The sequence below is a fragment of the Balaenoptera ricei genome, chromosome 12, assembly GCF_028023285.1.
Source record: "Balaenoptera ricei isolate mBalRic1 chromosome 12, mBalRic1.hap2, whole genome shotgun sequence".
Lineage (NCBI taxonomy): Eukaryota > Metazoa > Chordata > Mammalia > Artiodactyla > Balaenopteridae > Balaenoptera > Balaenoptera ricei.
The window spans coordinates 35,467,757-35,486,434 of NC_082650.1; the positions used below are offsets into that span (position 1 = coordinate 35,467,757).

Here is an 18,678-nt window from a genome sequence, read left to right on the forward strand (position 1 = left end):
TGTACCAAGATAGATATTAAATAAACAGTATGTTGGAGGATTGCACTAATTGAAAAACTAGAGCCTTTCAGAAACGTTTAGAAGAGTTACTCATTTCACAAAATGGGAAGGGACCCTGAAGTATTCAGGAATGATACGACTATTTCAGGAGCTTTGTTATACTGCCGACTCCAAAGATGGAACTCTGGAAATCATTGATTCTGAAAAAGTGTGCTTTACATGTTTATTTTCTGTAGTCTCTTCTGAGTGTTTTGAGTTGAGCTGCTTATAAAATCTGTGTTAACAAGCAAGAGGCATAAGTGATCATCGAAGGCTGACAAACATTTGTTCCTTTCTGAGATTGTTCAACATAATGTACCTGTGAAGGCAGCAAGTCAGCTCTTTGAGTTCATGTTGAAAGTTCCTGCCTTAACCAATGTGTTTGAAAATTTAAAGAGTCTGAGGGGCAGAGAGAAGCTCATCAGTTTGTCCACTTGCCTCAAATGGCTTAGTAAGGAAAGAGAATTTAAGAGCTTTTTAAAAAAAATACCTTATACTGTCTTTTATTTGTTAATGTCAGAAAACTCAGTTTAGCATCTAGTTTGTAATTCCCTTTCTTTTTCATGAACATGTGCAATTTTTGTACAATCCATTCCCTTTGTCATTCCCTCTGTATTATTAACTCCTGGACAGATAAAACAGACTTAGACTATTTAAATAGACATCCTATGTGTCAGCCTAGATCAGTCATTTAGAACTTTGAAGGGGGGAGGGGATGGTGGTTAACATAATGAGTCAGCAAAATTAATTTATTCTGGATTTTGGAACCTGAGCTCCTTTACCTGAAAGGAAATGTGTATCTGCAGAGGCACCAGAACCACCGTATGGAAGGTCTTAGCATTACTCTACCTGCTGAGACTCCATGTAGTGGAAAAAGCCCCAGGAAAGCAGCCAGAGGAGGTAGTTGAAGGAAAATGAGGATCCCCCAGCAATGGACCCTCAAATCTTGGAGTGAGAAAGCTCTCCAGGAAGTGAAACTCATGCCTCTGGTCACACTTGTCACTTTCGAGGGAATGTGATTTATTCCCAAGTAGCTATTTGTTTGAAGTACTCATATTTGTGGAAAGTAGATGGATTAAAAATAGTAGGGTAGATGCTAAATAATTGGAAAAGAAAGAATGAAGGAATCTTACTGTGCAAAATATTTCAGTGGCAACGACAACAAAAGAATATAGTGTAAGGGCCAAGCATAGGCGTCAAGGCATTGTTAGAGTCTCTGTGGGCTTAACTAAGAGATCTTGGTGTAGAGAGTGGGTCCAGCTGTCTCTGCAGAAGTCCTCTGATTGGAGTGGACCCAAGACTACACTGAAGTGTGGCTGTGGGCCTCCCTTCCTGGACCCTCATCTCCAGATCCTTTACCGTAGCCTTCTCACATCATGATGCCACATTTCTTTGCACCTGGGCACCAAGACCTCTCACATTAGCCCCTCAAAATCTAGCACCACTCATACAGTTCCTCTTTTTGATCTTCCGTCTCTCTCCCTGCTCCACGGCCCACGAATGAAAAAGACTACTTTCCCCGGGCTCCGATCAAAGCTTACCTATATTGACTGTTCCTTCCAGCCCTTTTGTGTGTTAGCTGTTCCTTTTTTTCTTTTAGATGGGTTTGTAATCACAGCAATTGAGTTATCTAAACTTCAATTTGTTCCTCTTTAGAGTTTCTAGTTCCTTGTTACAGTGCTCTGCACTTCTATCAATCATCTTTCTTACTCCTTTAGCATTTTTATTACCTCCTTTTTGAACTAGGGGTCTGGTAGTCTGGAGAGATCTGTTTCATTGCTTGTTCTTTCAGGGGATTTCTCTTGTTCTTTTAATTGGGAGTAGCAGCTCTCCTTTTCTGAGCAAAGTTGTGACTAGCCAGTAATCACTTCCTTTGTCAATGGCATTTGATTAGACAGTTACTAAACATATAACGCTGTCTCCTGAAGGTGATAAATCTAACATTTCTGGTAGAAGAGATAGGTGGGGTAGCAACACCCTGGGATGGGGCAGGACGGGGAGAATACAGATCAATTTCTTTGTCCTTCAAATTATACTCCCTAAATGGCCTCTCAGCCCTGCTTTCCTGCTAGAACTTCCTAACAGAAGTGACTCAGGGTGGCCCTCTTGTGGTGGACAGGCATTCCCAAGGCCCTTTTCTGGAATGAAATGAGAGGTAGCCCTGGAATGGTTCCTGTATTACTTAGCTTTTGTTGTCATCATTATCAACATCTCCCAAGTAAAGAATCTGGAAATAATATAGTGAGATGCTAAAAACAAATTTGAAAACCGTAGGGAAGATCTGTCTCTAGTCTTAAATAGCTCACGTTTTTAAAATGTTTTATTGTTTTGTTTCTTCAAACTATAGACCAGTACTTTAAAAAATAAAATAAAACAGATAGTTTGAAACTGTTTCTTTTGAATATTTCTGTCATCTGGAAATGCCTGTACATAAGCCCCATGACAGATTTGCTTGGCTAAAAAATCTGTTGACATGTCACCATCCCTCAGAATAGAAGAGACAGCCAGCATCCCATGATTCTAGGGAAAAACATCCAGCAGTGGGAAAACAGCACATTAGCTGAAACACAACAACCTAAGCATGTAACTTCCATGGATAATAAATACTTTGTGTGTGACTCTCTTAATTTTATAATCTAAAACAGATTCTAATAAGTGTAAACATATTTCTTTTACTAACACAGAGTCCGAACTCTGTCATTCTAGGACTCAAATAACACAGGACCAAATTTGACAGACTCAGCTGTAGAACTTTATAAAAATTAAGAAAACTGGGCCTCACCACTGGATGGTCTAGTTCAGAAAGTGGAGGAAAGTTCCAGCTTTAGGAACGTTTTTTTTTTTTTTTTAATATTTATTTATTTATTTTTGGCTGTGTTGGGTCTTCTGTGCGAGTTGGGTTTCTGTGCAAGGGCTTTCTCTAGTTGCGGCAAGCGGGGGCCACTCTTCATCGCGGTGCGCAGGCCTCTCACTGTCGCGGCCTCTCCCGTTGCGGGGCACAGGCTCCAGACGCGCAGGCTCAGTAGTTGTGGCTCACAGGCCCAGTTGCACCGCGGCATGTGGGATCTTCCCAGACCAGGGCTCGAACCCGTGTCCCCCGCATTGGCAGGCAGATTCTCAACCACTGCGCCACCAGGGAAGCCCCAGCTTTAGGAACTTTTAAATAATTCTTTGAGTGATTGCAGTGTGCAGCAAGGCCTGAGAGTAACACAACACAGAACTGTGGTCCCCTTGGTGCAATGCTATGGAGACTACCAGGAGAAGCACTCCACATTTGTTTATAAATTTGTTTCAAGGAATACTCAGGAAGTGGACAGTCATGCTGCAGGTCACATTTCAGGGATCTTCAGAGTTGATGGACTTGTTGAGGACAAAGATTTGTCTTTTTCTTCCAGTCCTCAGGATCTAACACTACACCTGGCCCAGAGCTGGTGCTCACAAATATTTGTTAAGTGGAATGTTAATTGGAATGCCCAAGACCTCTCCCTAAGAATGGAAGATCGTTTAATGCTCAAGAGAGTTCTGCTAAACAACTGAGATGTATCGTAAAGCTCTTTGAAAATTGTAAAGGGCAGACATTATTCTAGAAGGAAGGATTATTTAAAATGCCACATGTAACAGCTTCTTTTTTTTGGCTGTGTTGGGTCTTTGTTGCTGCCCGGGCTTTCTCTAGTTGCAGCAAGCAGGGGCTCCTCTTTGTTGCGGTGTGCGGGCTTCTCTGCAGTGGCTTCTCGTTGCGGAGCACGGGCCCCAGAACGCGCAGGCTTCAGTAGTTGTGGTGTGCAGGCTCAGTAGTTGTGGCTCGCGGGCTCTAGAGCGCAGGCTCAGTAGTTGTGGCACACGGGCTTAGTTGCTCCGCGGCATGTGGGATCTTCCCGGACCAGGGATCAAACCCGTGTCCCCTGCAGTGGCAGGCGATTCTTAACCACTGTGCCACCAGCGAAGTCCCCTAGCTTCTAAATTATAATATGCAATAAGAATGAGTTCAGTTTTTCAAAGTCACCTCTTTTCCAATTTTTTCCATATCGTTTATAATGAAAATAGAAATACGATACCCCTTTAACTGGTAAATATGTTTAAAGAGTAAAAGAAGAAGGGGCTGAAAAACTATACAAGCAAGAAATCAGAAGCCACCCAGTATAAAGAGATTAAATAAGTAACTGCTTCGTGGTGCTTCAAGATCATCCTTCAGACAGAAAACTGTAAATTAAATGTGCAGTGGTATACTAAAGGCAAAGTTGGTGCATTTATCCCTAGATTTTCTTCCATCACTAAGTTAAAATTCTTTTGTCTTCGTATTCTGACTGAGGATTTACATTATTGAAGGATACAAACCTCTTTAAATAAATAGCCATGAAGATAAATACTCTTGTTATATGACTCCTATGTTATACTTGGAAGATGAAGTATTAGCTCCCTCATTTGGGACTTAGAAGAGAACTGAATTTAAGATTTGATAAAGCCAGAAATAAATGTCTCACGCCCCAAACTCTTATCCCTGGGTTCTATTCCCTTCCTTGAGCCCCTTGGAATTTTAAACTTTAAGGCACTCCTTCAGGAATTAGAAGACCTGGATTCTATTCCTGGCATTGCTAGTTAGTGCCTTTGTGACCTTGAGCAAATGGCTTAACATCAGGGCCTCTTTCCTCAGCTGTAAAATGAGAAGCTTGGCTAGATGATTTCAGGGGTTCTTTCTGGCTCTAAAATTCTGTAAGTCTGGAAACACCTGCTAGTGACATTTATGCACTCATTGCTCTTTCCCCCTTTCCAAAATGTTTTAGTTTGTGGCTTAATAGCATCATTTATATAGATCTTTTCAAACCCTTTCCAAGATTTTCTTTTTTTGTTTCTTGATAGCAGCTCATGTTTCTACATTTACTTTACATTAAGAATTGTTACATGCATTTCTTTACATATTTGTTATACACTGAAATAGGATTAGTATGACATCAGATATGAATGATTCTTCCAAATTCTCTCTAATATATAGAGCAATAATTTGAGTCACTTTCATATTTGAAGGTTTAAATATTTAAATGGATTAAAAGTGACCTGGATTGTGCAACAAATTGCATTTTTTTCCATAAGGTTTTCAGCCATTTGACACCTGCTTGAAAATGTCAGGCGCTTCAAGATGTCTGAATATCACTATAGGGCTGGGTATACCAGCATCTGTTTTCAAAATCCATTCGTTTCATGTACATAACAGCAGGAACTTTTCTTAAAACAAAGCTTTCTTAGAAGTTTTTAGTGGAAAGGTTCAGAAATACCTGAGCTGAGTATTTATTGCCTTTGTATGCTGTCATCTAATTGCATTGCTTTATTTCTCTGGGGTATGAAATATAGCATGGAAATTTTAGCTAATATACATAAAAAATTATTCAACAGAAAGGGTTGGTAAGTACTACAATTAATGGTAGACTGGGGTGAAATTCTGTCAAAGTTTTTTGTCCCTAGTTTTTTATTCTATGTTTGATATAATTTAAGGTCAAGTTTACCATGACAAGAAGCAGATGAAGCACCTGCAATAAATAATTACTGGGACATCCATGAAAAAGGGCATTGAAACAGGTGCTATTGAGGGATAATATAGAGGATAGCACAACATAATTCCTACTGCAATTAGCTACAGATTATCTGAAGTTCTGATAGGGTGTAGAAAACAGTCTCAATTTGATTTACCAATGACACGTGGAAATTAAGAGGTCTGGAGTGGAAGAGAGGTCCGGAGTGCCCTGATAAGGGCAAAGGCAGAATGAACTAACATTTCTTAAGTGCCTGGCACTGTAAGTACCCCCTCATACTCGTACAACATCTTTACAAAGTAAATATAATTATCCCCTTACAGAAGTAACAAACTCAAAGTTCACACAGATAAGTAGTGGCAGTAATTTGAAACCAATATCTCTGTGACAAAATTCCAGGGTCTTCAGTTAGAGAAACCGGTTCCAAGACCTACTTCTCTGCGTGGTCAAGTTCCTGTGAATTTTGGCAAGATACTCTGCCTCTTTGAACCTTGGTTTTATCAGTAAACTTGGGTTAATATCTACAGACACATTTTCTGTGAGAGTGAGCTAAGATAAAGATACATTAGATATTAGAAGTACTTAGCACAGAGCCTTGCAGAGAGCAGTCTCTCCATGAGTCATCACTATTATTACTCTAATTATTATTGTTGTTGTTATTGCTTTTGAGATTTGGGGGCGGAGGGGGTGGGTTGCTTTTTTTTTTTTTTTGGCTTTTGAGATTTTGATGCCAGGCTTTCAAAACACAGAGTACGATTTCATTCAATTGTCCTACATGTACTAAAGTCCTACTATGAGTAGGTTATTCTTAGTAAACTTTTTAACTCCCCATGAAATATTTATCTGGAATCTGGAAGCAGGCAAAAATAATGTGAGAGGGATTATGTAATGCTTTAATGACCACACAGACTTTAGACTTGAGGATAAGCCCTTATTATTTAAACTTTTATGTAGCTTATTCGCTGAATTAGGCTGCAGCACACCTTCATTGAAAACAAGTACATGGGTATCTCATTGGTTTTTTCCTTACCACAATAAGTATCATCCTTTCCCATGGGCTCTGATTTCCTCTAGCAGAAAGACATCACCATCACTATAGATATAAGCAGCAAGCTGCCATAGGATCACAAAGAACTAGAAGGCTGGTCTTCATATATGCCATTTCTACTTTATTTCAAGACAGAAGTTTGATACCTTTTCACAAATCTTTTGAGATTATATACATAAAATTTCTGCACATATTGTTCTGCCACATCCAGACACCAACTTCCAAAGGCACCGAAAAGTACATTTTGAAAAGGGGAGAGAGGTAGGCAAAGAGATGATTCTTGGCTGTAAAAAAGGAGTTAACTTTTCCAAATAAATGGAATGTAAAATTGGCCATTGTCATTGTGTGATATTAACACCAGCTCTTTTGGCAAGTTTGGAAATACTGGGCTCCCTTATAAAAGTTAAAAATGTCCTGGACCTGGAGTTGTTTACCCAGAGTGGGAGCTGCTCTAAAGTTACAGAGCTTTGGTTGGAAGAGATAGCTTGAAGGCCGCCTCCGAGAAACTGACGTCACACTAGCCTCAGCTGCTGCTGTGACATGAGCGGAGCAGCTTTTTGATTTGTGAAATGGTGGAGGTTTCAAAGGGACTTGTCAGTATCTCTCTGTTGAATGGTTGGACTTATTTTGCATTCCCATTTTGTGCAAAGAAGCAAGATTCACCGTGCTGAGACTTTTCTCTTTAAAACAACCGGCTGTCCTCCCATTGCTAGATTGACCAGTGGTCGGACAGCCATAGGATTTCTCCCCAGAGCAAAAAGGTATGTTTCTTTCTGGCAGTTTGAAAGCAAGTGACTAATTGTGGTAAAACATAGAGGGGCCGCTGTTGACATATTTGAAACTGTAGATACTGTTTAAGTGGAGGGTGATTTCAACATCTGCCTGATTCAGTGTCTGTGCCTTGGCTTAAAAACAGTGGGGCAGGATGCGTAACGGATTTTACTGACTCCCAGGGAAGAGAAGGTCCAGCTGCTGTGAGTGGATTTCCTGACTCCGGACTGATGGTACCATCTGCTCTCTGAGACTGTGTTTTTGAAACACTGCTTCTCAGTACTTTGCACACCACTTTCCCTACCATAAGATTTCACTAAATTTATTTTTTAGAACACTATTTTCATTAGGATGAAGACTTTTTAACATTTGCAGAGTAAAGTTCACAACCATTGAAATTGCTGGTATTTGAAAATTGCAGTGAAAAATAAATCAGTGAAATTTCATCCAAGATGATGGTTTGCTCACTGCATGATAAGTGTTTCTGTGATTTGAGTTGAAGTGCATGCCATTCATAATGGGTTAATCTGCAATTAGGAGGGAACCTTACCACTACAGCTTCTACTGTTTAAGCTGGTTAAGTTTAGGTGTTTGTTTATCCAAGCCAAATGCGTCTTTCAAAGCTTTTATGAGCTAAGAGAAGTAAAATCAGTGCTCCTGTATGTTGGATATTTTCTAGTTTGAATATATAACTGGAGAGAAAACAAGGAGAAGATAATAAAATGAAAAGGCAAAATTGATTTCTTCAGAATTGCACGTGGTAGTATCCCTTTGACCCTATTGGAACATGAGGAACGATGCTGAAATAGCAAGAAATAGCAATTTTTTAAAATTCCCTTTTGCTTTGTAACAAAATCAAGTCATAGTTTTCTTTGGAAAAATGCATTCACCAGTGAACAGTAGGGGAGGAATAAGGTCTTATAATCAGTTGAAATGATGCAAGTGATTCATGATAGCCTAGAGAAAGGGCTAGAGAATCTTGGAGGCAAATGGTGCATAACTTTGATGGTTATAGACGTGGGAATTCCTAATTCTTCAAAGGTAAGAGGAAGCAAAGCATCTCCAAGGCAAATGATGGTTCTAGAAATTGTAAGATTGACAGTACCTACTGTGTGTGGCATTCCTATTGGAATAGGTAACCTCCTACAAATGAAAATTTTTCAATTATATGAAAAGCAGTATGTTTATCAAAAGGAAATCAGAGAGCAAGAAACAAACACTCTGAACAAAACTCTCAGAAGAGAGAAGTTGCAATCGAGTCAACTCCCCTAACGCTGTTTCATTTGTTTGGCTAAAGTCCAGTTTTCAATAGGGGAGATGAAGGTTGCAATGGTAACAACCAAGGTGTTGTAAGAAGGGAGCACCCCTCAGACGAAGAAGTGTTACCATGACCTACTTGAGGCTAACATGGGAAATAGAAATGATTTTTTGTGAAACTGCTGTGTTACTCTTAAATTTTGCTTCCTAGTAGGGCCGGAAGGTTAGCAGACCTATTTTCCTCCCATCATCATACTTATGCAACCCACTCACAACCCTTCCACAATTCTGGCTTCCGGCCTTGGGGAGGGGGAAGTAGGTTAAAATGGATTATGTAATGCTTGCTTAGAGTTGTTGGGGGAAGAACGTGTGCATGACTAAGTAGTGCAGCTCCCTCTGTCCTTCTACATTTGCTCTAATCAAATTTTATTCTGAATGAAATTCTGGAGGGAGTGAAATGAAATGGAGAGTGAAGGGTGCAGATCGCAGAAATTCTTCCTTATCTCCCACAGAGATACCAATATCTGTGGGCGAAAACAAGTGACAACTAGGAACAAAGAGAACTTTTATACTTGCCTCAGCAGAAAGCACTGAAATTGAGTTTTTGAATCGGCTGAGCCATTTTACCCCATAACTTTTCATTACAGAACGTTATGTCCCTACAAAATTGCTCTATTAGTTGGATTTTTTTTAACATTTAGGGAGAATTATAACAAAAGCAGTTTCATATAAGATTTGTCTATTCAAATTTTTGCTAACAATAAAAAAATTTCCTAAATATTTAACCTGCCTTGTATTCTTAAAATACTTGAAAAATACTGAGGGCAAAGGAAAACTGTTAAAAATATGAGTTCACACAATTACACTTGCTTCTATGAATTTTCTAATTAAATCAAAATCAAAATCAGTTTTATTCTAGAGGAAGATAAATAAAAGGAAGGCGGGTAGGGGGAACACAAAACGGGAGGGAGACAAGGACAGAAGGAAGAAACCAAGAAACAGGCATTTATTGAGCGTCCATTATGATCCAAAACAGTGTTAGTCACTTTGATTAAGCATTCTCTTTCATGCACATTTAATTCTCCCAAAACTCTATGGACCCCACTTTATTTTTAGAGGAGAAAGCAGTATAGTCAGCCGTATTACGTTTGACATTTATGACAAGACATAAATACTAGGAAGGGGAAATAAACCCTCCCACAGAAATTGGCACAGATATTGCCCTACAGGAATTTTCTTTCCAAGGCTTGTTTTTTATCCATAACCATTACATTTTAAGGCACTAGATATTGCTCTGGTCCTGGAAAGGGGAAGCTCTGTAGATTGGCCCTTCTCCGTATTAAGTGATGAATTTGGCTCTTTGCAATTAAGTGCAGGATTCTCTCTGCTTCGGGAACATTACCTGGGTTCATGTATAGTCCTGTTACCAGGAGCAAGCCTGATTGAGGGTTTTCCTGGATGATCTTCTTCAGGTAGGTAAAAAAAGAAAAGGGTCTGGTGCCCTTTCACCCTGACCTGGAAGCGGTTCAAGAAGAGTTAGAAATAAAAAGAAAAATTGGAGCCATTTGCTACATAATTGTAGGAGAAACTTCATGATGATTTCTGAACATTTACAGTGTTTAAAGACGGAATGAAACATGGAGTATCATAGGACCTCTTCTCCAGGTAGCTTGAAATTAGTCTGCTCTCTTTCTGTAACACCCTTGGTTAAATCTGCAACTACCTCTTGATGTCTTAAACCACTTCACTCTTCCTAAGAAGTTTCAATGTTAAATACCTGCTAGTCAGCAAGATAGTTTCAGCTCACAGTTAATTACATATAGTTTAAAGCAGTCTGCAGTCTCTGAAAATTAGCACTGTCTGCATTTCCTGCGAATAGTTATTAGATGAACCTAGAAATTAATAGGTAATCAAGATCAATAACAGATTCACCAAAACACAAAATTCTGTACATTCTTTACTATCTTCATTTTGTTATGTCTCCATCAACAGATTTACTTTGGGGCAACTTGCATTTGCTGTGGCAGGTACTTGTGGTCACTGTCTCACAGGATTGGAGGGTAGCAAAAGGAAGGAAGGATGACAGAGAGGATGGAAAGTGAGATTAGAAAAAGGGCATGGCTGAGTGGATAAAATGAGACGTGATAGTGTTTTTAATGGCTAAATCTGAAATTACTTGTTTTTCTTGGCTGAATTAGTCATAGTTTTGTGAGTGCCAAAGAAATAGGTAAGAATGATCAAAGTATCTGGAGCAAAATTTTTGAGAGAAGAGTAACTATATAGATCCCAATATTATTAGGGTGTTTTTGAGGGTGGAGCCCTGCATATAGCACTGACATTTTAAAATCCTTATTAGTCTATTATAATTCATTAATAGATTGCAGCTCAAACATACATGTTTGGAACAGTTTACCACTTGGATATGCATGTTCAGAGCAGTCTGACAGAAATCGAATGTCTTCAATGTTTATCTTATATTTGGGATATAAAATATGCGGCCGTCTTCTATGACTGCAGAATGGAGCTTGCTTCCTGGTTATGTGGGCTTCATTAGACAATGCCAGCACCCAGGCAGCTACTGAGTCTCGAGAACTTTGCTCAAAATTAGCATCAGCTGCCACCTGGTAAGTTAAGGCATTTTGGTCATGGCCAAATTAGCTTTTTTTTGGCCAACTCTTTAGCTTTTTAAAAGCTGAAGAGTTAAGACTTCTTATAGGAGTGATTATCTTAGAAGGAGATTCAAACATTTTAAATGTGCTTTTCTACCCATTAAAAAATGTATCTGACTTTAGTAATAAAAATATTCTCAGTGGAAGTCAGCACAAGATTTTTTAAAGCAAAAAATAGGCGAAATTTTATATTTCTCAAACCAATTTGCAGTCCATATGTCATTTAATCTTCGTAATAACCCTGTGGATATCCCCCATTTTAATATAAATAAACTAAATCTCAGAAATTTTAGGTGGTTTATAACAGAGTTACCAATCAGGTATTTTAAAGTTCATCTTCAGATCCTGAATACACATGCCCTAAATGCTAGAAATCTACTTATTTCAGTCACTCCTTAATATGATCAAGAATTTCCCTGCAAACTGATGAAAACATTTTTTTCATTTCTCTGTATTCAGTATCAGAACATAGGTTCTGATATATAGTCTATTAGAAGGAAAAAAGAGCATGGATAAGTTTTAACATATGGCTTTCAGGATAATTTTGCTGCTTTTACATTTTACTTGATGAAATAAAATAATGACAATATTTTTTTATGCTTTAGTTTGGTTTCTTGCTGATAACATCAGTCCCAGACTTACTACCAACATTGGGGTCTTATTGATACAGTAATCACGTTTGCCACAAGCTTGAACTCTGAGTGTAAAATTGAGATTGTAGCCCAATACCGTCTCAGGACTTTAAGTCACAGAAATGTATAATCTGGTTGCATCAGAACAGAAGGAGTAATTCTATTGCAGCAGAATCTACCACAGTTGTGTAGATGTGACCACACAGTTGAATTTCATACTTCCACTCTTAGATATTCATGAAAAATTCTATGTTTAGATTAGGTGGTTAGTTAAAGGAATACTTATATCTCACACATGCATTTAACCATTCTATCCACTGTAATGTTACTGTCTGGTCTCAGAAAGGGGAAGAAAAAAAGTTTGGATGATACTTTTTTCTTTGACTGTGTTAGTTTCTCCTTAGGCAGATATTTTTGTCATCTCTTCTTTTGAGTCCAATTTTCCTAAAGTTTGTTTATGTCAGGGGCTCTTGACAAACTGATAAAATGTTTCCAGAAAGCACATGGATTTGGAACTCTCTCTTGTTATGTTTATATTAGGCTTTATTTTAAAGGCAAGTGAGACTGCTTCAAATAAAACAACTCCAAGCTTCCAAGAAACAGTTAAGAGAAGGCAGAGACGGGCAGAAACACCCCTTCACGAACACTCATACGGTTGCCATGGACCTACATAAGCAGTGGGAGAACACAGAGACTAACTGGCACAAGGAAAAGATGGAATTACTGGACCAGTTTGACAATGAAAGAAAGGAATGGGAAAGTCAATGGAAGATCATGCAGAAGAAGATAGAAGAGGTACAAGTTGATTTGTTTTGAATGCACTGGAAACTTAAAACTCAGAATGAAAATTCTGTTGGTTTGTTTTGTATTGGAAACTATTTTTACTTTCCAATTCCACCTAAAAGATGCATGTCTCAGTGATATTTACTAGACCCAAAATAGCATAACCTAACCCAATGGTACCGTAGAGACTATGCTTATTTTATAACTTTGCATGCAAATTAGAACTTGAAATGTCTTTCTAAAGTGTATCAATTTATTATTTTCTGAGTAGAGTGCCGTGGTATCAAAAGTGAGGTATGTATTTTGCATGAGTTTTCAAATTCTAGGCCCAGGATGAAAACAGAAGAAAAACATAATTAGTGGAACATATTTTAGTAAAATTATAATTGGGCATTAAAATACAGATCTTTTCTGAGATGACTTATGAATAATGTCTACTAAAGGCAGTTATGTATTAGATAATTCAGTATAATCAAAAAGAGTGTCATATATCAAAAAGAAAATGGAGGTGGACATGGTATTTATCCTGGCAAGGTGTGGCCCATTTATTGGCACATTTATTTGGAAAGAGTTTATAAAAAATGACATGCCGAGACTCTGATACAAATAATAATTTTATTCCTTCACCCTGTTTGGCCCAGAATATTTCCTTTAAGTATCTGCATTGATGTATATTCAAGCTTGTTCCAACTGAAAATTATTTATACTTATCTTGCTTTCTTGTAACATTCCCTGCTGTTGACTTATATGGTTTTGTGCACATTGCCAAGGCAGTTATTTTAACAGACTCCTTGGCCTTTATTCACAGACAATCAAAGCTGGTGCTTTATGTGTTTATAATGCAAATATTTTTCTTATTAACAACCCTATAATTGGTTATGAATAAAATACAAATTGGCATGCTAAAAGGAAAAATAAAAAAGAATAACCATGTGACTATTCTAAAATAGAGCTGAGAAGGCAGGCATGTAGTATACGATTACAGATTGAAAGGAGAATTTACTTCTCATCCTTCTATAGTTTGGAAAATGCGTTTTGCTTGCTCTCTTAACTTCTCCACCCAGAGGCTCAGATTTGATCAACAGGGAGATGGCTAGGTCAAATCAAAATCCACCACTCCAATTCGAAACCTGAACTCATTGGCTTCCAAAGGTTTGAAAGGTCCAGTTAGTAACAATCTCAGATAATTCTAGCATCCAAGCAAAATAATTAAGGGAATCAGGATTAGTCTAGCCAGTTGTTTAAGCCATGTAGCTAAGATATTCTGCTGTCTGGTTAAATTTGTTATTGTCAAATAATTATTCTGACAGCTCTGTAGATTCCATCTATGGAAAATATTAGCCTTATCAATTAGTAGGCATTAAAAATACTTTAAACATAGGTGATAGTCCATAAAAATACTGACAGAAGGGCTGGAATATTTTTTCTTTATCTTGGACAGTGGCTGTGGTGCTATTTATGTCATTCTGCCTGCAGTATACAACACCATACCTGGGAATATGTTTAGATAATGTGCTTACCCAAACTACCCACCCAGAGATGATACTGAATACTAGCATTCATGCTCCCCTTTTCATACTAATATAGTTGTCCCTCAGTATACGTGGGAGATTGGTTCCAGGAGCCCCCGTGGATACCAAAATTCATGGATGCTCTCAAGTTCCTGATATAAAATGGTATAGTATGTATGTATTTTTTCCCACTCCCAGCTTTGTACCTGTAAGAATGTACCTTCTTAGAGGCTACAAAGCTGGGAGTATAAAACAGGAGGAAATTGTCCTCACATGTCACAGAAAATCAAGACAGTATTTTTAACTAAAATTAAAAATCAACGCTTGGAAAAAATGTAACATGCCACAAGCATAATAGACTGTATTTCTTTCGTATTTATCACTAAGCTCTGTGTATTAAATCAGACACAACTTATTAAGCCATATATTAGAAAATAATACATTTCCCGGTGCATGCATATAACTTCTGTGATTCCAAGTAAAAATGTCATTAGTTAGAGGATCAGTGTTGGGTATTAAGATACTAATGATTCTTTGTTCAGCGACTATCCGCAATCATTGCATTTGCTATTACAAAACGAAGATGTACGTACTTGGATCTTTGAAACCTGGACTAATCCAGATAGATACCCTTAATAGAGTTAATAGATGCCTGACCATTTTTTTATCACATTGCCATCTTTCCTGATTGTCTCCTTTGTTTGAATGATCAGATAACCATTGAAAAGAGCTGGGTACCAAGTAACACAGATTTCCTTTTACAAAATAAATGGTTTTCCATCAATAATATAATATTTGTTTATTCATACTTCACCTAAGTCCCCCAGAGAATTTAAGATGTCAAATAAAATTATATGTAAGGTAAAGTATTCCAAAACTAGAAGAGAAAGATGAGATGAAGACAAGAGGAAGGATCCTTTGTGAAATGCATGCAGCAAATCTATCTTACTAGTAAGTAACAAAAAATGATCAAATGTATATTTCTCAGTATTCAGAAAACCAAAGCAAACCTATTTCCCAGAAATAGTACTTTCGTCCCTGATTTTGCAACTAAAGCAATTTTGTTTCCACCCATGACTCCTCTAAAAGAGGACAGTGCTACCAATAGCATCCTTAGATTTAGCATGGTGTTTTGAGGGTTGCTTCTTATAATGTCCCTCAAAGTCAGCCAAAATTATAATGGCCACAACTGTTCAGTACAGATAATTTTACAGGGGCCAAAACAGTTGATTCATGGCTGCAATTTGATGCTATCCTGACTTCATCCAACTACAGATTTGTAAGTATTTAGGGCATAAATGCATGGCATATCCTTCAGGCATTAACTATGTTATAGTGCTTCACTCATCTGAGATTTGGGTAAATATTGGGCAGCAGTAAATTTGTTATTCTTTTTTTTTTTTTAACATCTTTACTGGAGTATAATTGCTTCACAGTGGTATGTTAGTTTCTCCTGTATAACAAAGTGAATCAGCTATACGTGTACATATATCCCCATATCTCCTCCCTCTTGTATCTCCCTCCCACCCTCCCTATCCCACCCCTCTAGGTGGACACAAAGCACCGAGCTGATCTCCCTATGCTACGCGGCTGCTTCCCACTAACTATTTTACATTTGGTAGTGTATATATGTCCATGCCACTCTATCACTTTGTCCCAGCTTACCCTTACCCCTACCTGTGTCCTCAAGTCCATTCTCTACGTCTGTGTCTTTATTCCGGTCCTGCCCCTAGGTTCTCCAGAACAATTTTTTTTTTTTTTAGATTCCATATATATCTGTTAGCCTACGGTATTTGTTTTTCTCTTTCTGACTTACTTCACTCTGTATGACAGTCTCTTGGTCCATCCGCCTCACTACAAAAGACCCAATTTCATTTCTTTTTATGGCTGAGTAATATTCCATTGTATATATGTGCCACATATTCTTTATCCATTCATCTGTTGATGGACACTTAGGTTGCTTCCATGTCCTGGCTATTGTAAATAGAGCTGCAATGAACATTGTGGGGCATGACTCTTTTTGAATTATGGTTTTCTCAGGGTATATGCGCAGTAGTGGGATTGCTGGGTCATATGATACTTCTATTTTTAGTTTTTTAAGGAGACTCCATACTGTTTTCCATAGTGGCTGTATCAATTTACATTCCCACCAACAGTGCAAGAGGGTTCCCTTTTCTCCACACCCTCTCCAGCATTTATTGTTTGTAGATTTTTTGATGATGGCCATTCTGACTGGTGTGAGGTGATAACCTCATTGTAGTTTTGATTTGCATTTCTCTAATGATTAGTGATTTTGAGCATCCTTTCATGTCTTTGTTGGCAATCTGTGTATCTTCTTTGGAGAAATGTCTATTTAGGTCTTCTGCCCGTTTGTGGATTGGGTTGTTTGTTTTTTTGATATTGAGCTGCATGAGCTGCTTGTAAATTTTGGAGATTAGTCCTTTGCTAGTTGCTTTGTTTGCAAATATTTTCTACCATTCTGAGGGTTGTCTTCTCGTGTCTTTTATGGTTTCCTTTGCTGTGCAAAAGATTTTAGTTTCATTAGGTCCCATTTGTTTATTTTTGTTTTTATTTCCATTTCTCTAGGAGGTGGGTCAAAAAGGATCTTGCTGTGATTTATGTCATAGAGTGTTCTGCCTATGTTTTCCTCTAAGAGTTTGATAGTGTCTGGCCTTACATTTAGGTCTTTAATCCATTTTGAGTTTATTTTTGTGTACGGTGTTAGGGAGTGTTCTAATTTCATCCTTTTACATGTATCTGTCCAGTTTTCCCAGCACCACTTATTGAAGAGGCTGTCTTTTCTCCACTGTATATTCTTGCCTCCTTTATCAAACATAACGTGACCATATGTGTGTGGGTTTACCTCTGGGCTTTCTATCCTGTTCCATTGATCTGTGTTTCTGTTTTTGTGCCAGTGCCATGCTGTCTTGATTACTGTAACTTTGTAGTATAGTGTGAAGTCCAGGGGCCTGATTCCTCCAGCTCCATTTTTCTTTCTCAAGATTGCTTTGGCTATTCGGGGTCTTTTGTGTTTCCATACAAATTGTGCAATTTTTTTTTCTAGTTCCGTGAAAAATACCATTGGTAGTTTGAGAGTAGTTTGATTGCATTGAATCTGTAGATTGCTTTGGGTAGTATAGTCATTTTCACAATGTTGATTGTTCCAATCCAAGTACATGGTATATCTCTCCATCTGTTTGCATCATCTTTAATTTCTTTCATCAGTGTCTTATAGTTTTCTGCATACAAGTCTTTTGTCTCCTTAGGTAGGTTTATTTCTAGGTATTTTATTCTTTTTGTTGCAGTGGTAAATGAGAGTGTTTCCTTAATTTCTCTTTCAGATTTTTCATCATTAGTGTGTAGGAATGCAAGAGATTTCTGTGCATTAATTTTGTATCCTGCTACACTACCAAATTCATTGATTAGCTCTGGTAGTTTTCTGGTAGCATCTTTAGGACTCCCTATGTATAGTATCATGTCATCTGCAAACAGTGACAGTTTTACTCTTCTTTTCCGATTTGGACTCCTTTTGTTTTCTTTTTCTTCTCTGATTGCTGTGGCTAAAAGTTCCAAAACTATGTTGAATAATAGTAGTGAGAGTGGGCAACCTTGTTTTGTTCCTGATCTTAGTGGAAATGGTTTCAGTTTTTTACCATTGAGAACAATGTTGGCTGTGGGTTTGTCATATATGGCCTTTATTATGTTGAGGTGAGTTCCCTCTATGCCTACTTTCTGCAGGGCTTTTATCATAAATGGGTGATGAATTTTGTCGAAAGCTTTTTCTACATCTATTGAGATGATCATATGGTTTTTATTCTTCAGTTTGTTAATATGATGTATCACATTGATTGATTTGTGTATATTGAAGAATCCTTGCATTCCTGGGATAAACCCCACTTGATCATGGTGTATGATCCTTTTAATGTGCTGTTGGATTCTGTTTGCTAGTATTTTGTTGAGGATTTTTGCATCTATTTCATCAGTGATATTGACCTGTAGTTTTCTTTCTTTGTGACATCTTTGTCTGGTTTTGGTATCAGGGTGATGGTGGCCTCGTAGAATGAGTTTGGGAGTGTTCCTCCCTCTGCTATATTTTGGAAGAGTTTGAGAAGGATAGGTGCTAGCTCTTCTCTAGATGTTTGATAGAATTCACCTGTGAAGCCATCTGATCCTGGGCTTTTGTTTGTTGGAAGATTTTTAATCACAGTTTCAATTTCAGTGCTTGTGATTGGTCTGTTTATATTTTCTATTTCTTCCTGGTTCACTCTCAGAAGGTTGTGCTTTTCTAAGAATTTGTCCATTTCTTCCAGGTTGTCCATTTTATTGGCATATAGTTGCTTGTAGTAATCTCTCATGATCCTTTGTATTTCTGCAGTGTCAGTTGTTACTTCTCCTTTTTCATTTCTAATTCTATTGATTTGAGTCTTCCCCTTTTTTTCTTGA

The 18,678-nt window shown here is 37.9% G+C and overlaps 1 protein-coding gene across 2 annotated transcripts in view; it reads left to right on the forward strand.

Moving 5' to 3' along the window:
* KIAA0408 (KIAA0408 ortholog) overlaps positions 1-18,678 on the forward strand; it is a 36,720-nt gene that overhangs the window by 4,766 nt on the left and 13,276 nt on the right. Inside the window, exons 1-2 of one of the 2 annotated variants that reach the window (XM_059941250.1) lie at positions 7,137-7,373; positions 12,482-12,736. In XM_059941250.1, coding sequence (XP_059797233.1) covers positions 12,602-12,736 — 135 coding nt within the window. In that variant the 5' untranslated portion in view covers positions 7,137-7,373; positions 12,482-12,601. Of the gene's footprint in view, positions 1-7,136; positions 7,374-12,481; positions 12,737-18,678 lie in introns of those variants that run through there. The other variant, XM_059941251.1, reaches the window with a different exon arrangement.